Consider the following 21,006-nt stretch of genomic DNA (forward strand, 5'->3'; position numbering starts at 1 on the left):
TATTAAGTTGTGCAAGCAGAGAAGTCAAGTCTAGAAGTGCTGAAAACCTGCAATTCCCCACCCTCCTTTGGGATGCTGCAGGTCAAGGTGAAGTACAATGGCAAGTACATTTGCCCTGATGCTGCATTTGCTCTGTGGGTAAACAGAGACCATCTACTCCCTGGGCTGTCATTCTGGCATCTTTCATGACCACTAAACTCTCTTCTAAAAGAAAAAGGAGGTTTTATTAGAAAGTCAGTGGACAATCCAAATGTCAGAGTGAAAAATCCAGAGGAAGGTTAAGGATTCTTTACTTTTTATTTTTTTTAATACAGCTGCAGTGGAGGTGAGTGAACACCAGAGCGTTTTGATTTCCTGCCTGGTTTCAATAAATGTTGCACTCCCAGGCACCCAAGGGACTGCTGTGGTTTGTCAAAACCAATTAATTTTCTTCCACGGAATGCTTCAGGCACCTCAAAATGTCGTTCGAGAGCTAGCACACATCTAAGGAGGAGGGAAAGCTGGCAATCAACTGCTGCTTGGGCTCTGCATCAGGAGCACAGCCCTAAAAACTCACACCAACAGGAGAGGCAAGGAGAGAATGATGGCTTATCACTTCAGTCATGGGAGGGAGCTGAGGGCAGAGCCAAGGAGAAAACGCCATGTGTTGTAGGCCTTACAAATATAAACAAGAAGCTGCCACTGGTGAAACTTGCCAGAAATAAGTTTCCTAAGGGAGAATTCAAAGCTGAAAGTTTCTCACTCTCACTTGCATTTTCTAGGATTCACTGCTCAGTGCTAATAGATGTAGTAATGAGCCAGAAGAGACACACTGAACAGTTGTTATTAAGGAAGACATTTGGTAGATATGCCCTGGAGTCGGGACTCATAGGTTCCCCTCCCCAGCTCTTCATCAGACTTGCTGTGCAGAGCAAGGGTTTTCCTCATTCAAACCTCAATTTCCTATTTACAGAGCCAAACTTGGATGTTTTGCTTCTTTCCAGTATTGAGGTGTGAAAGTAAATTTGTTTGCAAGTAATTTTAATAATCAGCCATGAAGTGCACTAGAGGTAAGCATGGTATTACCATGCTAGGATTTCTCCTTCAGTGTACACCAAGTCACTGGGTACTTCAGAACATACAGGAGGTACCATTTCTACTCAGAATTGGACATACCCAGTAGGAATGCTATGAATATTCCATGTATATACCTCACAGCAAATTATTATCACAGAATGTTAGGTAACCATCTGTTGCCTTCTACACAAGGCAGGGATGGGGACGGATGTTTTTCTTGCATGCCAGCACTCTGCAAAAGGGGCAGAAGACAAAGGATAAGTTGAATTTTAAACAATTTGAGTTGACTGTGGAGTCAGACGCAAATCCTGCTAGAGCAGGAAACAGAAAAAGAGCTGATGTTCCCAGCAAGCACTATAGTAAGGCCTAGCTTACTCATAATGCCCAAGGAAACTGGGAACCAAGGCTTCTTTAAAGATCCCAGGCCCCTAATCAGGTCTAGTGTCATCCTTGCTGGACCACTGACAGAAACAAAGAACTTCCAAAATTAAAAATGACAGCATGCTGAGCAGTGACGTGAGCTTTATAGTGTAACAAATCTTAGAAGAACAAGGAATAAATCTGCCTTTTTTTTCTTTTTCTGTTCATGAACCACAGTATCTTCAATGACCTACTTGTTTTTAAAAGTAATCCAACATTTACCATTACAATCTTCTTTGCTCCTCAAGTCACATAAACCCCCTGCTGTCTCCTTCTTCTCTATTTACCTGGCCTTACAGTCACAGCAGGGAATTGAAAATCTGCTCCCTGACTCCTAGCTACAAGCAAAGGCTTTGCTTGGGCATCCAACAGATGATAACTAATGCTACTGCTTAAACAATCCCTAGAGTGGCTCCTGACACAAGCAGACATTTAGATCCTGCCACCAGTCCAAGCCACATCAGCCAGGCATTTAGGAAACTGCCCTGATAGAAACAGCCATGCCTCTCATTCCCAGCATCTCTCCGCATCAGTAAATCTCATGTTTCATTCAGGCAGGATTTTTCTCAGTGCTCTTACTTACTATTTAATATTTATACTATGGTCAGTGTCCAAAAAACACGACACCATTGGTTATAGTAGGTGCTGAACAAACACATACTAAATCTGTCTTGGATGCTTCCAGGTGTGAAAGGTCAGTTAGAAAAGGGAGAAAAGTCAATGAAATCTCAAGCCCAGTGAATAACTGAATCACAATAAGCAAGACCAAATATAAATCTAAAATAATAAAACAGAGAAATCATCCAAAATATATCAAAATAAAGAGGGAATGCCCCACATATATCAGTTGGCACTGATCAGCCCAAGTGCAACAGAAGAGGAAGGAGAATCCATAACCATTGGCATCACCTCCCTGCTATATTTCTTCCCTAGCCGGTTCACCTTCCTTCCCTCTGCTCTGGATATGACCTCCCAAATCATGAGAGAACCCGGTTTATCCCTAAGACATAAAAGAGCGTGGGGCTTTTCAAGCTCACTGTATGCAGAATCGCCAAAGTAAGATGCACAGGATACATGTATTGGAAGCTGAAGATCCCTGATGGTTACCAAGATCTAGAGTCTCCCAAGAGGCAGTTCCTCCAAAAGCAGAGCCATCTCTTTCAATAAAGCAACAGCAAACTACAGCTTTAAACCAGAGTACAGATTCTCAGTCTTTAAGCAAAGCTCTCCAGTACTGAAGTCCAGTTGATCTGCTTACGAGGAAGGCAAGACTGATCTAATAACAGACTCCACTATCTCTCCCCCTCCCTTACAATAATATCTTAACTCGAAATAATTAAAAGGAAAAAAGTACCTATAAAACCGGCAGCATCATTGCAGGCCAATAGGTTGGCAGGGTGGATGTTTGAAGTAAGGGGCCCATTCAAGTTATTCACTTCAGGTGTCAGAGGTGATCTGCAGTAATGAGGCACGATAAACACTCTCACTTAACATGCAAAGTGCCCACTGCCATTTACCAGGCTTGGAGCCACACTGGAACATAACAACCACAACTGTGCCCTTGAGAAATCACCTCCTCCCTGGCCTCCCCAGCTGCCCAAGCCCTCCTGCATTTCTACATGCAGAACAAAGGAGATGTGCCACATCTTACTGCTTCCTCCACACAATAACCTCAAGTATCTAACGTCAGTTTTCTTCTTTAAACCTTTCATTATAACTGCATATTTCACTCCTCTGCAGTCCAGTGATGAATGGAAGTGATGGATCATCCACAAGAATGCCAGGATCCAGTATTGCCCAGTACCTAGTGCTCTTTTGACAAACCTGTCAGGAAGAGAAATGCCAACTCCCCAGCCTGCAGCATGTCAAGTTGAAGGGGCACTTAAAGCCCATAAATAATATTTTAAAAACATAGAATGGGAAAAATCTGAAACTGTGATGAAAAACAGATACATATTTTCCATATTTTGTATCTTGATCAGTGATAGAGAGTTGCATTTTTGGTTATCAGCTCTGCTCACAGGAGACTGAATTTCAGGCTATATCAATTCCCCTGTGAATGTAAAGGAAAAGAACCATCTGGAGAGAATAATAAAACAATTAACTTTCCATTAAAGAATAATCTATGTATGTTTTTAAGAAGGGAAACTTTAATGATCTCCACCTAATTATTCATGCTGCATTCTGGCAGAGTTGGTATGAATTTTGCCTTGCTTTATTTTTAAACACAGCCTGAAGTTAACAACTTCAGCTGGAATGAATGTGGGGACCACACAGGCTCCTTCAGCCAAGGGCAGGGCAGCCTGGATGAGAGACGCTTCCAGAAACATCAGCCAAGGTCTCATCCTTCCCATGGATTCATACGGCTGTCTAATGGCAACAGCATCAATTCAAAGAGTTTGACTGAATATTCATGAGGATTTTACAAACATGGTTGTTGACTGGCTGGGTATATCAGCTACATTTTTGGACGTGAAACGCAGAGCAGTGCACTCAGGAGATGCACACACCTGAACATCACTCTGTTGAACGCTGAGCTCATTTAACTTGTCACTGACAGCAATATAAATCAGAAATTACTCCATAAAAGTCAACAGCAATCCCCTCTGATTCTGCAAACTCACCAACTGGCTGCAAGTGTATTATCTTTACAAAGTAATTCTGTAAAGTGGAAAGATTCAAAGGAAGGGCTTTAAGGACTATTACTCTGCCAGTTATCCTTCTAAACACACCCTGTGCGATAGACCTGCTGGCTGTACCCACGATGGAGAATAGTCCAGGCTGCACCACAGCTTGGTTCTGCAGACCTGCTCACCTTAACCACCTGCCTCAGTTTCCCAGTGGATAATACTAATGAGTCAGTAACTGTGGATGCCTGCACTTCATTCCAGTTTACACAGCGCTTTCCAGCTAAGGCTCTCAAACATTTGGAAAGGACCAAATATAGTTTAAGCTAAAATTAACTGGAGCATAAATACCAGGATTCAGCCTCTCAGATCACTCCTTTAGAACACCTACCTGGCACTCTGGGCTTTCCAGCATGAGAACTCACACATTAAAGAGCTGGAAAATAGTGAGACAGTGTCCAGGCAATTATTTGCTACTATTTATTGACCAACTGATGGAGATCAGGCTCTGTGACACAGTGCAGGCATGTTTATCCCTCTCCCCTGCAAGCCACTAAGTTTTATGATCTGAAAAAGTAATTTAAAAAAAAAAAAAACATAATCCTGGCACATAAACCAGTCACACCTGAGTCCTGCTGGAAAAATCCCTGCCTCAGCTTTCAAATGTTGCAGAACATTTTCATTCGCAGCTTCTGCATAAACGGAACAAGTATTGAGCTTAGAAGCATTTTAGCCTCTGAGACTTCTAGTCTGCTCTTCCCCTAGAACTATTAAAGCCCATCTTTCTGCACTAAATACATATATATACACACACAGCCAGAGCCACATACAGAAATCTATGCACACCCTGATGTCTCAGAGCAGGGCCCCTGCATCTGCCAACAGGCTGCACACTGCATCGGCACAATGGCTCTGGTGCAGGATCTGCACCACCCACTGGAAAGGATTTAGTGAGGGGTGCTAACGTCACACACTGAGCAGCCACATACAGCTATAAATTATTCATACACATTACTCTAATTATGCAAATGTACTAAAAGCTGGAGCATATGTTTCCCTGACATCTCGCAGTACGGATGCAATATGGTTCTAGTAGAGAGAAAGAGTGAGAAGTGAGATGATGGGTGTAAGGGGGCTAACGATGGCACACACTGGCCCAAGCAAGGGGTGCCAGAGGATCTCTTTCCCAACCAAGCTGCTGCAAGCCTAAGGACATTTAAATGCTCCTCCTTAGTAATATAGTGTTGGCTTTGCAGTCAGTGCTGAACAGAGTGCTGAGGCTGCTGAACGGCCCAGGCAGATTAAAATAAACCCAAGCAGTTTGGAACAGGAATGTGTTTATCTGGCATCACACACTTCCTCTTATCAAACATGAGGAGCAGGGGAGGGCACAGTGATGGTGTGCGGAAGCAGGCTGTGTGCATGCTGGTAGGAGAGGGGGAGGGAAAAAAGGAGAGGAAAGCAAGGATCAGACAGATTATGCATGAGCTTGGGAACCAAGGCTTGGAGCTAGGCATCATCCCACTGGGGTACAGAGCCCATACTCCTGGGCAGTCCCCAGATGGGGCACTAGCTGTTGGAAAACTCAGTAAGGTCCTTTCTCCCTGGCAGCATCTGGAAGAGGGCAGGCATTCAGAGCTGCTGTAGCATAAGAAAGTGGCTTTGTGTGTTGCCCAAGCTTTGGGTTGAAATTCCTCTCAACTCTGCTGAGCACAGAGCAGCCACTGGGCATCACTCGCCTCCTGTTCTGGGACCTGGGGCCGACACCTCAGAAGGAAAAGGCCAGATGAATTCTGCTATGGTGTTTTGAGGATAGTACTGGATTGAATATCAGAAGATTAGGATCTTATTCCCATCTCTGCCGTCCTGGGAATAAGGACCACATCACTGTGTTTCTGTGAATGCCTAGTCCATGTGACAGAGCCCTTTGGAAGCAGACAGGCTTCTCAGACACTGTGTCCAGAGCATTGTGCAGGGTCTGATTCTCTTGTATCCTTCATTTAAAATTCCATTAACATTTCTCAGGTTCTCCAGACCTACTGAATGACCAGCTGAGTGTTTCTATACCCAGAGAAAACAAAAGAACAAATTAAACATCATGTAATACCACAGTTACTTAGGAGATTTAGGCTAACTTATTATTATTCCAGTAGTTACCCAAGATCAAAAAAGTTGAACAGAAAACCTTGACAGCTCCTTTGATAAGAGCATGTCTCACCTCCTGGTGCTGGCATTAAAGAGGCTCTAGCTCTGTACCAGCAGTTTTGTAAGGGATGCACTCACAGAGCCACGTGAAACACTCGGTACTGCAGAGACCCCGTCACAGGAGGAGTGCTAGTGACTGCAGCACTACACAAGGCAGGTGCCACTTCAGCTCTTCAGACCCAAGGCAAAACTCTGCTAGTATACTAGTTTCTTTTAATTCACGTTCTTGTTTGTGCTCAATCACATTTCCTCACCTGCAGCTGCCTCGACTAAAGCACAGCCATGCTTTGAAAACGAGAGGGGATATATCAGAGAAGCAGCACTGAGCAGAAGGAACAGGCAGGCTGAGACAGACAAAGGTGCGGACACCTGCACACATCCTGGCCACTCTGCTCCAAGCCCTGGCCAGCAGGGTCCTTCCCTGTCAGGAAAACCCAGAGGAATGAACTGCAGCACTTCTGCCAGGCAGAGATGCCAAACTAGCAAAACAAAGTACAAGAAAACAAATAAGAATAAAAGACAGACATGAAAATCCACTGAAGTAAAACCAGATATTGATAACAGGGCCCAAGCCAAGCCACTTCTGCTGTGCCACAATCAGCAAACTCCTTGGGGGGCCGCATCCCGAAGGGCACAGCACGAGTCTCCCTTTCCCCTGGGGCCATCCTCCTTTCTGTGCAGTCACACATGTTGAGGACCAAGCACAGCTCAGGCAGAGCTCTGCCTGCCCAGCTCAGCCAGCAGGCTGTTCCCCACATTCCACTCTGGGCTAAGGTCTGGGACCATCTCACCCTTTACAGACCGAGTGGTTCCTCATCACCAAGGCCAGCAGAATCCTTATCTCCCAGTTGTACACCAGCAAGGCAGACCCAGACACGCTCTCTCGACTTCCCGTGGCTGCCCAGAGGAAAGGGAAGGGGGTACAAAGGCAGCTTGGCAGGCTGGAGAGGAGAGGCAGGTGCAGCTCAGGTCCACCTCTGCTGCCCCCACTAAAGCCCGTCTGTGGCAGGGTACGGCACCTCCAGGAGAGAATTTTATCCTGCTACGGAAGCAGTCCTCAGGAAGGACAACCAAAGGGATGAGAGAAAGGAAGACAGAGCAAGAAAGGGGGCTCAGCATTTACATCTCCTAGCTCTTCTCTCTCTCATTTGAAAGGCTTTGGCTTCCTCAGTAAGTGCCAGCGAGGAAACAAGGCCACTGGAGGCAGCCGGGGATAAGAGGTACTAGAGGAGGGGGAGGGGATGTTCTGACCAGCTCGCTGTTCACCTCAGGAGACACAGGATCAAACACAATTTAGGTAACAAGCCAGGGCAGATTTGAGCCTCAGCCCAGCTATCCAGAAAAGGGGTTTTAACACAGCATCCAGGGGAGCTGTTCAGTGAAGCACAAAACCCAGCAGCACACCCAGCTCTGCTGTCATCGGTCCTGCCACGAGTGCCAGCACAGCAGGACACCGGGATGCTGGGACGGGGCTGCACCAGTGTGCAGGGAAATCTCTTGAGTACAGTCTACCCTGGAGCAGGTTTTGCAGCATCTAGGCTGGAAACACAAAATATTAATTCATTTTTGACTGAAATCAATAACTTGTACTTGTGCCAAAACACTAGAAGAAATAGAAATGTAGTATGGTGTATCAAGAAACGTCAAAACAAAATATGTTTTTGTTCTGCAAAGTGAAGAGTTCCCTGTAGCCACAAAGAAGTTGCTAACAGGGGAAAACAAACAAACAAACAAACAAAAAAACCCAGAAATCAGAGAGTTGTATTTTTAGGATAATATTCCTTATTCTAGAAATAATTATTTTAAGAACGTTAATCTATTCAGCCAGCACTATAGGGTCCCACATATCATTGTGCCAGTCAGAGCTAAATTAGCAATGATTTGTGCTCTCAATTATCTCTGGTGAGCTGTGAGGGAGGCAAGGACAAGGAGGCAAAGCAACATGCCCTTTTCCAAGTGCTGGGATTTGTTTCGGGGCATGCCTGGAGGAACCAGCCAGCCAACAGGATGCTGCACCACAGACACCCCAAGGGCTGAACACTGACTTCAGCAGGCAGAGAATCATCTCAGCAAGTCCATGGTCCTCCATACGACCCCAAGCCCACAGATTCATTCCTATGGGTGGCCCACCACAGCCAGTCTGTCTAATGGGGCGTTTGCCCTTCAGTGTTTTCAAGGTCTGGACGTCAGGAGAGAAGCAAGGCAGTACCTCACAGCTGAAAGGGGAGCCCTGGCGTGACTCCCCTTTACATGTCAGAGCTTCTCGCCCTCCTGTAATTGCTCCAGAAAAGTGGTCCCCCTGTGCCAAGGAGCGTTTGCGTGGTACAAGCTTGGAAAATCTCTCCAGGGGATTGCCTGTCCACCTGGCAGGATGGGAGGGAAGCAGGGGCATTTAATGTTTAGTACCCCATCTCAAGGAAATGACTGAAGACTTAAAACAAAAATCTTTCTGGAGTGGGCAGCACTCCAGGAAGATAAAATATTCAGCACCACTATGTTCCTGGACACCATATTTCTGACAATAAATTTCATGCCTCATATGCCATAACAGTTATGATTTCAGGCAATAACCAAAGAACAGATCCTCATCCTTTCACAGCAACCCCAGAAAAAAAAAAATTAAGTAAACCTGGCAAATCTCAGAGGAGGGTTTTTTAATTGTTTTTGGTTTGTCACCTTGGTAGTCAGGCCTGGAAAGGGAAGATCCATTTCTGGCATGGACTCACCTCCAGTGCTTACAGCTTCATAGTCCCATGAGAGCTGGCAGTGGGACCCACCACCTCACAACAGACCCTGCCAAGTTCAGAAGGACCAGTTCTGTCTTTGGTGACACTGGAGAGCTTTCCCCCCCACTGGAGCACTTTTCTAATATCACTATAGAAGTCACAATGAACCAGAAGTCCCCTCTGCAGATATGTCCCAGGCCAACATGGCAAGCCCAAAGAACATCAGCAACTTTTAGCAAAAAACAGGCTCTACTTGTCTCATTTTTCTTTATCCTTCCTACCCCACATGGGTCTACTCTTGCTTAATGATCAGCCTTCCTGTGAAATCCCAGTGGGTGGAATTAGCTTCTAGCTACACGATGTTTCAGCTCCCACAGCTCCTCAGGGGCTCTTCCTTCCCCCTGTGCCTGCTTGCCTTCTAAATTTTGAGTGTGGTTGCAACAGCATGTGGACTTTTTTAAATTTAACTTTTAAAATCCATGTCTTCAAGTAGGTTACAGTGCCACTTTATGACATTAGACAGCTCCCATACTGTAACTGTGATGAACCTGTGCGCAACTGGCAGCTAAGGACTCCCTGCAGGTACAGCTCTGAGTTCCTCAGGGTGAAGCACTCGGTGCCATTTTCCATCAGTTAAGCTGTGCTAGTGTGCACTAGCAAGCAAATGTGGTTCTTAAGTATCTTCCACTTGATATGGCATCTACGAATCAAACCTGAACTCCACATCCCAAGTTCTCCCCCAGAGATCAGCAGACAGCCTCCACTAGTCATTCCTGGTGTTCAAACAGCTGCACAGAGTAGCTCATTTCTTGGCTTCAGCTGGTTTATGCATTTACTAGATACAATAATTAGCTTCCTCCCTTCACAAGAAGATTCCAAAACACATTTCAAAAAAACCCACTTCAATCCCTCTGTAGTCAGTTTATCCAGTATTAATCCATTGAAGTACTGCAATATATTCTACCAGAAGAATTAAACAGGAAAAGCGGGAAGCTCTCTTACCTGTAATTGACTGACTGGCCAATAGGAGTCAAGTGCTGGCAAATTGGAGGTGTAATTTCTCTTTAATTATGGCATTAAAAAATTACATGATATACCTATTTAACATGCAAAGGAGTAAAATCAAAGCTAATAAGAATAAATCGTAACAGAAGACATGGACAAAAATGTAGTAGCAATCCTTTTGTTTTTTATGACTGTGCTCTGCTGAAGAGAATGCTGGCTGCTGCACCATTCTATTGCCTGGAAAATATCCCCAGCTCTATGACCCTGCCATCATGCAAAACTGCATTACACAAATGCATGGCTACATTCACAAATACCTGTTGAAACACAAGTGGGTGTATATGCTTTTCAGGCTGCACATGAAGTTTATATCAATCCATTTGAAGTTCAGTTGAAATGAATGTACACAAAGCCCAGGTACACCATTCTAGAGCTCAAATATGAACACAAATGAATGGATGAACCATGAAGAGTTTTGCAAGCCTTCAGGTAAACTCATTTCAAAATGCGTTTAGAAGAAAATAGTGTGACCTCTGTGTTTAGACAATGGATTACAACCAGCAGTATAAAATACCAGCAGTTCTGTTTAAGCCAATATAGCTACTAGTGCAAGACAGACAGTAGGAGTCCCATAAAGTATTGGCATCTGAGAAGAACATGTTACTGTCACCAGAAAACACAAATACACCCATGCTTTTTTTCTGGGGTAACATATTTATCACTCCAGAGAAGCCTATTTTCTTTAGATTAACATCGTAACTGTTATTCCAAATTGCTCAATTTCAAATCAGCTAGTCAGCACAAGAGTGTGGGCAAGGGGAAACAGGGTTTCATAGAGAAAGGGAGACAGGGGAGGTTTCAAAGGCTGTTTGATCCCAAACCTAATAAACCCCGATGAAGCTGTTCTGTAACTGCCCTAACCCAACCCAGAGCACTGCTGCCAGGAGAAGAGCAGGTCTGGCTTCTGCAGCCTCTGCATCCTGGTGCTAATTCAGGGAGCAGGAGGCAGATGCCAGCATCAGAAACGGAATTTTGTTTTCTGGCACTTGGAAACAGTAGCCAAACAACAATTACAGTTTTACCTGCAACGGGTATTTGAAAACAAGGCGCTTCCAATGGCTAGCAAAATTATCCTTTCAACATTTCCTGCTTTGCCAACACAAGTTTAAATTTAAAACACAAATTAAACTACCTTCAGTCTCTGGAGGAAAGGTTAGTTGAATTTAATATTTTTTAGTATGGCATATAGGAAAAACCCCAGAGATGCATGCTCAGATAGCAGTGACATGCAGCCCCAGAGACAGACAGATACAAACCACACTCACTCCCACACATTTGATAAATGCATCTGACTGCCCAGGAACCAGAAGCACAGCGAGCCACGACCCTGCACATGGAGTGAGCTGAGAGGGCAACTGAGTACAAGTGTTCACACAGGTGATTTCTGCAGATGACAACATTCATTGCCACTAGAAGGGCAGCACAGGTAAAAGAAGGACAGCTTACCTTTCTGAGCTGCTGGACTCCACCAAATATCCTCATCACTCCATCAATCTCCTGCTCCAGCCTCCTGGCCCAGTACTGCATACTGCAAGAGATGGAGAGATAGAGAGAAAGGGAAAGGGAGAGAAAGAGAGAGAAAGAGTCAGAGTCCTGACACTGAGTAGGTAAGCAAGGGACTGAAGGGAGAGGGAGGAAATCAGTGCCTCAGCTAAGTTCACTGCTCTCTCCCTGCAGCACCGAGTGCAGGGCAGAGTACCAGGAACACACCACTTTGAGAATTACAGCTGGGGCAGGTTATAAACTTCAAGACTTCAAAATTTATGCACAAGGCACCACAGAGAGAAGAGGGGAGAAAGAAGCACAAAAAAAAACTACGGGGCTTGAGGTTTTTTTTTCTCCTTATATAAACATCTGCAGTGGATAATTATTTAAGCCCAGAGTGATTAACAAGGTCGAAGTGCTGTGGAGTACAGAAAACAGCTTTATTGCTTCAGCAGGGCTGTGTGGCAGAGAGCAAACCCCGAGCCATGGCAGGGCCAAAGGTGTCTTGTCCTGCTGCAGCAATGGATTATCACTGCAGCACTATGGGAAGCACCTGGGCACAGGCAGGGGCCAAGCACAGAGCAGCGAGTGCCCAAGGGCTCAGCTGCTCTGCACCTTGAGCAAAGCCCAACCCGTGCCAGGCACGGACTCTGCCAGGCTCTCTGAGGGCAGAGCTGCCTCCCCAGGCAGCAGGAAGGGCCAGGAGCTACCATGGCACGTCCTTCATCCTGAGCCCTGGACAGAGGGAGCTGGCTGCCAGGCCTTCCCACAGGCACAGCACCCTTCCATACACTCAGCCACACGGATTTCTGCTTACAGCAATAACGCCAAGTTCAAAACAACAACAAATAAACTCTCTGCTAAATCCACAGAACTTGATAATTCTCCTCCCTTTAATGAGATTTCCTGGCTTCAGCCGCTGCCCAGGCAAATGTCAAATCTCCTGTCTGACCTGGAAAAGCAGCACTCAATTGCCTCTGCACCACTTGGCACTGCCTTCTGTGCTTTTTTCACAGCAACGTTTCTCTCTCAATGTATGCCACAGAAAGGAGGGAAGGAGCAGAAGGAGAAGGTAAGGCCAGCAGCAGGGCAAAATGCTGGTGGGAGGGAGCAAACCAGCTCGAGGAGGTTGCACTTTCATTAGGTTCATCAAATTATTTCATTCGTCATGCAAAGAGACCCCCAGGCATCCCAGACACAGTCCCCACCCCATCAACCCCAAACCATGGAGGGGCTCTCCCAGAGATCAAGGAGCAAAGAAACCCAACTATTTTTCAGCTGAGCACTGGAGGACTCTAAATTACACAGCACAGCCCAAAAGCTGGGCAGAATTATCAAAGCAAGAAGATGCCCTGAGCTGAGGGGCAGAGTAGAGCTGAAACATCCCTTTTGAGGGGTGAGGGACCAGCAGGACACAGGGAAGGGCTGGCAGACAGACGTGTGTTACCCAGACAAAATTCATGCCAGTTAGTAACATACAAGGCTGTGGATGAAGATATAATTGTGCACGTCAAGCCTTCTCAGTTTTCCAATGTAACTTATGCTATTTCCCATCTTCCTGCAGAGGCAATGCTGCCTCTTGTCCCCTGGAATGTTGGGGAGGGGAAACGTAGGAAATGAGGGAAGATATCAGCAAGCCCCTTATTCTGACAGAGGAGGGAGAGCAAAGCCTTCCGTGGGGCTGCCAGTGTGAAGGTAGCAGGTCCCAAACAGAGCTGAGGGGGGTTGGGTTGGACGGGTTTTGTTTCTTTTCCTTCTCCAGTCAAACATTTTATCAAAGTTCAAAATTCAGGTTACCCAGGTGCAAAAGTTACCCACAAATCTTCTGAAGCATTTTTACCAAAAATATACCTATTTTTACAAGGCATTCATTTAAAAAAAAAAAAGCCGTGAAAAACCAAAACTGAATTTATTTTTCCCCTCCTCCAGTTTGTCCAGTGAACTGAAAAAAATCAATTATATGCTCATACTCAGCCACAGGTGTGAGAAACCCCACTGAGCACTTATGGAGCTGACACTTCTCCTTAACTTCCAGCTCTGTACAAGATCCTCGATTTCAGTGACACCTGCCTGTGTCAGCTCTCACCAGGAACACTTACACCACCACAGCAAGGGAAAATTACCTCCCATCTTGAGCTGTATCCATCAACATTAACAACTGCTCATATCCGCTTAAATGTCACGTATGGCCAAGCCTTCAGAAAGGATTAGTTAAAGAGGAAGACAGAGGCATCAATATTACTCTGTTGGCATATGCAAAAGAGACAGAGTGCTCAGCTGAGCTGGGATTTACAATTAATTTAAATTTAGTCAGCAGATTCGTTTAAAAAAAAGTTTTTTTAACTTATTCCACCCCCTGCCTCCACCCCAAGAAGTACTACTATTTTAGAGAAAAGTCACTGGGTTTTTCATTCATGAAAAATGCTGCAATTCCCTCTAATTGTGCAGTCTTATGATACCTGACTCCCAGTCTTACAGATGGTTTCCCAAAGAGTCCAACTAAGCCTGGTGACATCAATATTAAAAACAAATAAATGCATGTATTACATTATCAAATAAAAAAGGACAGCAATTTGGCATAGCTGACACCAGGTTTCTAGTTTAAATAAAAGTAAGCAGAAGCAGTTTCTCTTTTTTTTGGTGTAGTATGGCTATCCAAGAGCTTTTGCCAGTGGTAGTAAAAATTCTTTTTTATACCCAGCACATCCCTCGCCCACATCAAAGCACTGGCAGAACTCTTGTCTGACTCATTACTATGTCCCTCTACCCTGGTAATGTCCAAGACAGAAATCTGCAGAGTGGGCCACATCCCAAAATGTGGAGGTTTTATCTCAGTTGCCATATACTGGGTTGAAATACACCATTAAAAAAACCCCCAAAAAACCCATTAAACTAATGCACTTAAAATTTTATGTAAGATGACTGTAGCAAGGCTGCAGAGGGTAAGGAAACTGCTAGCCCATGATGAACATGGAGATTTCTGTGTGCAGCGAGTCTTCTATGGAAGCTGTAAGCAATAAGACATGACAGTCATTACATTCCTGGGCCATTACTGCACGCCTCAGGTGCATCACAGGGCTTGAGGAGCGATAACTCCTCCAAACACGATGCCAGGAGTGCCCTGCTGCTCTTGTGAAATGTCATTTACAAATAAAGCATAAAGAACACAGCTGATGCACTGGCTGGGAAGCCACTGCCATGGCTGTGGTGGTGCTCACAGAAAGGCACCAGGCTCCTTTACGAGCCATGTGCACAGTCCCCTCCTAAAACCAAGCACCACTTTGGTGTCTGCTGGAATAAGAAAACATGGGCCAGGAGAAAACCTTGGAGCTCAAGAATTTGTGATGGCACTTAATAGCTCTGTGCCTGCAGGAACTGCATGGAAGGAGCCTGGCAGCTCCACTGCCCCTGGCAGTGACATGCCCAGCACATCTCACTTGTCTCAGCTGGCTCTCCACTTGCTGAGGAATCTCCATAGGACTCTCCCAACCCAACAACTCTACAACTGTCATACACACATTCAGGATATCCATAAAATAATCGTTAGTATTGAAAAAAATGGTTGGTTTTTCCACCTGTATGTGTTACGGCCTCCAATGCAACATACAAGGGAGGTAACTGACTTTTGAAAACACACCACCATTTAACACTGCCTCTCCAAAGAAAACTACAAAAATGTTAATTGATTACATAATTTGCATATTTGATTTTTTTTTTAAAAGATGATATGAAGTAGGCTTAAGAAAAAGCAGATATTCAAAACTATTTACTGTGTCAAGCAGAACATCAGGAGGCAAATCACTGCTACTGCAGTTGGGGCCAAGAAGCTAAACATCCCAAGTGTCCCACTCCTGCTCACTGGGCACCTGTGCCCTGCCACTGGTCACTGCAGCCCTTTTTTAGGATTAGGGCATATTCCATGCTTCGGGTCACCCAAGCAGTCGCAGACTTCCATGCAAATCCATGCTGGTGTCTGAGGCTACACTACTGCTCCAGCTGTGTAGCTTCAGAAGAAAATTATAGTTGCCTGGAAAGACAGAAGACAGGCTGTGCTTGGCCCGCATCCTCCTACACTTGTGCACACATCAGATGGCAGCCTGAGTCCTGGTCTTCTGCAGAGAAACTGGAGACACTCACAGAGAAGGCACCACGCACTGCCAGCCTGCGGCCAGCACCGGGGACATGCCACAGCAGCTCAGCCCAAGGTCACTCTGTCCTTTGGTGGCTCTGGGTGCATGGGACAGGTCCCTCATGGGCTGCAGTGACACCTCCCCACGGCTAACCTAAGGGTGGGCAAGGCAGTTACACAAACCACTAATGAATATAAGCCTCATTGCAAGGCACCTCTCACAAAAGCACTGGGAAAAGAGAAGCAAGAGGAAAGAAAATTAGTTTTCTGCTTGAGGACATTTTTTTCCTTAAACGAAGCCTTAGGAGAGTGCTTGTTTGGCCATGAACAGAAGAGGATGTTAGGAAAAAATAAATAAAACAGGAGATTTGGTCCTTTTCTTTCACTGCCTTCCTGGCCCTAAAATTAAGAGAGAATCACAGAAACATAAAAGCACAAGAGGAGAAACTACTTGTTAAGTGGATCTACTTAAGCCCCAAAGCTTATTGGGTTCTACACCGAGTGTGTTCTGAACAAGTGTCTACACTTCACGCAGTGTGTTCAGCCAAGAATGCTTCACCCTGATTCATACGCTTTGGTTCAGTGCCCAAATATTGCTATTTAATAAGGTTATTAATTACTGTGTTGTCTAATTTTTGCTGTGCAGGAACTTCTTATAATTGGCTTATTCCTTCAAGATGCTTAATCCTTTAACTATAATAGCGTGTGTCAGTGCACACGTGCACGTGTGTGTGTGCAGGATACGCTCCCTCTGAGCTTTCTTACATACCTAGGCTGTAAAAACCTCACATGAGCCAATATTTACCCATCAAGGAAAAACAAGTTGCCTTTTTATTTTCCCCTGAAGACACAACTTAGAGAGAACACCTGTTTCCTTCCAAATAACTTACTGACCGTGCTTCCAGACATTATCAAGCCTCCCACATTGTCATTTTATGACTGTGTTTTAATTTAAAGTATGTGCCCAGGTGTTTATATAAAGGAAGGGTGGGAAAAAATGCCTGCTGGACTAGTCTTTTCTTAATATTTATCAAGACATTATTCACCTCTACCATCTGGTCTTTCCTGCAATAAGAAAGCATCTTTGACATTACTATAAGGGGGAAGGACAGGACAAATGAATATTAGAACTATATCCTAAGGAAAATCTTTTAAGAGACAGGAAAGGGATAGTCTGTCTGCACTCACCTCTTTCACGACATTATTTTGTTCTTCTCAATTAAAACACTAACTTTATGGGTCTGTTTCTGTGTCCTATATTCTGCTTATATTTTAAATTTTTTGCAGCAGGGTATGTCTTGCAAAAAAACTGCACCTAAAAAAAGCCCCAAGTACCAAACTCCCTACCAGACCCATCTTAATCCCAGTTTGACACCCCAACGAGTATTAAATATAATAAAAAGGGTAACTGTGGAGTTTTCTCAGTCAGTCACGGATATGCAGAATGGCAGGGGTTTCGGGAACTCCTCTTCCACCATTACTTGCACTAAGACATCTGAATACCTGAACCCTCTACATGAAGTGTTGTCTAATCTGTTCTTTAAATTCTCTGCTGAAGGTGAACCCAAGAGCCCCACAGTACCTCTTCCCAGTTCAAATGTTCAGCACGTGGTAAAAAAGTTCCCTTCTTACTCACCCTAAATCTCAATTCCCTCTTTCTACATATCCCACCTACACCTGACACTGAAAAAAATCTTAAAACAAGCTCCTAAGAACTGGAAGATCACTATTCTGTTGCATCCTTTTGAGTAGTAAAATAAGTAGAAAGGCAAACTCAGCTTTTCACAGCTTTCTCTATTTTGCACTGATTTCTAAATATTTCATTCTTTTTGTTGCCCTGCTCTGGATTCCCTACAGTTTGCCTGCATCTCCAAAGGCTCATCCCAAAAAGTGAGGTCAGGTACTCCAACAGAAGCCAAACCTAGTGCTGTATGAGAAAGAAGACATCACCTCCCCAGTCTTGTCCAAGAACCTACTGAACACTGCAGAATAAATGTGCCCTTCTGCTATGGCAGCACTTTGTTGACTCAAAGTGATCCACAATAACTCTCGAGATCTTTTGTGCCATGCTGCTACCCAGAAGGATGTTCTTTATTCTGTATTTATACATTTCATTTCTCCCTCATAAGTGCAGTACTTTGCATTTGTTTTCACTGAATTTCATTTTGCTGACATCCAGCTCGCCGTTCAATTTTTCTAGATCATTTTGAATTCTGGTAATGCCTTTCAAAGTACATCCAACCCCTCCAAGCTCAGTGTCACCTGCAAATTTTATAAGCATATTTCCCATTCCATCGCTTAAGTTATTAATGAAACTATTGAATAAAAGCAGGTCCAGGGCAGATCCCTGCAGGACCCCACTTGAAATGCCCTCCCAGTATGACAAAGAGCCGCAATAACTATTCTTTGAGAGCTGCGTGTCCAGTCGAAGTATCTTGAATTTCAAACTTTACAGGAAGCTGATTTGGAGTATTTGATATGCAAAGGAGCTGGAGGCCAGAGGATAATGCAGTGAATAATTTAAAGCCTAGGAGTAGATTTGAGGAAAATCTCAGTCTGTTGGTGGATGATTTGCCCACAGACAGAGGAAGAAGCCACTGAATGCGTGAGCTGGTACATTTGCCCGGCAGTGCTGTGAAAGGCCCCACACAGGCACCGATTTCTTCTGACCAAACACGTGCACAACCTCTCACTGATACAGCAATGAAAAGAACAAACGGCAAAGGAAGCATAGCAAGTGGTTTTTGCAGACCACAGGGCGGAGGATAGCCCTTTGCCACAAGGCCCTTCCAGCCTTGAACCCAGTACCTAACTCCAAGACCGTGACAAACAAAATAAGCCAAAAGCAATGGAGCAACACTGGTGATAGCAGCAGTATCCTACCCAAAACAATTAACTGGTTTTTTCAGAGCCCAAGCTAACATAATGCCTCAGTGTCCCAGCTTGTTTGAAAACTCTGCTCTCAGTTTACATCTGGGAACTCTGTTTCCATGGCACACTTGCTGATGTGCATCAGGAGCAAGAGAAGCCCATGGCTTCTTCGCACCATCTTCGCACTCTCGTCGCACAGGATTACAGCTGGGCTCCTTATCTCAAAGCCTGTCACAAATCTAGACTTGAAACACAATGAATTAATAAATAAGTGAATAGGTGTCAGTTTTATGGAGCACACTACCCGCATAAATTTCACCCAATGCAGCCACTTGTCATTTTCAGCACCCCTTGAGACCCCAATGGCTGATAACTCTTGCATGTCACTTTGCAACCCATTATACAGATGAAGTTTTATGATAAAACCTCCCTCCTCTCTGACTCCTGTTTTACAGATGCAATCTGAGTGGAGGCTGAAGAGATCCCATCCCCCACGGCAAAGATAAGGTTACAGAGGGTAGGTCTTAGTAAGGATTTTGCAAGCTGCATGAATTATTAAAGTCCTTTATGATATAATGACAGACATATCAGGTTATTTGTTTATTCTGTGTATAATTCATGACTCTCTTGGGAACTCGACAGAAGTAAGATCGCTTGTTGCATCTTCGTGTTCATTCCAGTAAATCCCCATCACCAGATGGAAGGCTGAACCACCCCTGAAGACAAAACAGCCACAACTTAGAGGACCTGTACTTGGGGTTGGAGATGAGAGAGCTTTTTACACAGCCTTTAGAAACAGTGAAGCTGTCATTTGAGTACATCAGGCTGGATGGCTGAACGGTGATAGTCCAGGTAGTGCTTCTGTATCATGCCACCAGAACACTTTCCACTAAAATAGATGCAAACAACTTTATGATTACATGCTGTGAGTTTCCCTGTGCTCCTCTATCACAGCTGAGCAACGGTAGGACCATCCAAGCTGATGCAGGCTTTTGTAAGACTTCAGGATAGTTCACAACCACGACCTCCTGGCTACTGAAATAGTGTGATACTAGACAAAGCAAACAGTTCCCCTTGTTTGGGTCATTTTTGTAGAGTCTGGTCAAGATATGGGGCAAAGCATGATAAAGAAGTGCCACATCTTGATGGCTGGAACTGAGTTTTGAATATATACATTGTAGTCATCTCTCATTTCCTAAGCATGCTGCTCAAAGGGTGAGGGAGATGTAATGCTGCAGCAGGAAAACAGGAAATGAAGGATTGACTGGAGCCCCTGGCATTGTTCACTCAGGACTCTCCACCCTGTGATGCTCCTACTGCCAGGAAGAGTCATGCTACTATGGAGAGTTGCATCAAAACAAAGGTGGCCAAACTGCAAACAGCACAATGGAAACTCTTACCAGCCACTTGGCACCAGAGGACTGCTTTCAGCATCCACCCTGGCCATGGCAGATTTCAGCCGATCAGAAACAAACTCAGCACAAGGGATCGATCCGATCACTTAAGACAAGCCAGGAGTTTGGCGGAGACTACTGACTAGTCAGAACTCTGCTGAATTTCTGTCAACAGCTTCCCTCCTTACCAAGGAAAGATGTCATTAAACTCTGCCACGAAGACCTCCTGCTACAAGAAGCTATTTAGGGGCATCCATTGTGATTGCTTCAGCCTCAAACCATGTCAGTCCAAGTCTCCTGGGGTTTCTGGAGTAGCCTCTCACAGCACCATATGTAACATTCTGCAGGGGTTTCTGGGCGTCACTGTCACTTGATGTCTATCTAGTTAAACCCCCCACCTTAAACAAGCCCTCTCCACACCATCCCCCTACCTGAGAGTTCCTGGCTCCTAAGAGAGCATTGTAATCATTGTTATTATAAAGCACTTAGCGATGCTCATTTATTGCATCTCTCACCAGCCAAACACCCAGAACCCTGTTATTTCAAATGCAGTTGCCTTCATTTGCAGAAGCTCTTCATTGTATTGGTCCCTTTCAGCAATGAAAGAAAAAAGGGGTGGGGGTGGAGAGCATTAAAAAAAAAATAAATAGCAGTTTACTGCATTTTATGCCATTACCTCACTACTTTGTGATACACATCTAAAAGCTGTTTTTAAGACCTTTCCTGCTGTAAGGTGGCATCCAGACAAGCTCTGAAGCAGACAGAGTGGAAGATGAAGCCCAGTTGTTTTGTCCCAGTACTGCTGCATCACCCAGAGCACAACAGCAACAGGGATGAAGCTGCCAGCTTTCACAGGTCACCTCCTCTCTCCTTCTCCCCGTCCAACTGGGATAAAGACTGCTCCCTCCACAGGGAAAAATCATCTACATATCACTCTGAAAAGTGATACAAGTCTGTTCCTCTGAAAAAGATACAAATCTGTACAAATGGAGGTGCCTGAACCACACTGGGAATATTTAGAAGGTGCT

General features: G+C 44.8%; 1 protein-coding gene across 2 annotated transcripts in view; it reads right to left on the reverse strand.

Moving 5' to 3' along the window:
* Positions 1-21,006, reverse strand: part of CACNA2D2 (calcium voltage-gated channel auxiliary subunit alpha2delta 2) — a 213,135-nt gene that overhangs the window by 179,693 nt on the left and 12,436 nt on the right. For both annotated transcript variants that reach the window (XM_066195050.1, XM_066195049.1), the window contains exon 2: positions 11,546-11,627. In XM_066195050.1, the coding sequence (XP_066051147.1) occupies positions 11,546-11,627 (82 nt within the window). The remainder of the gene's footprint in view (positions 1-11,545; positions 11,628-21,006) is intronic.

This window comes from Chamaea fasciata, unplaced genomic scaffold (assembly GCF_029207755.1).
Source record: "Chamaea fasciata isolate MVZ Bird 193981 ecotype frontalis unplaced genomic scaffold, bChaFas1.0.hap1 SCAF_13, whole genome shotgun sequence".
Classification (NCBI taxonomy): Eukaryota; Metazoa; Chordata; class Aves; order Passeriformes; family Sylviidae; genus Chamaea; species Chamaea fasciata.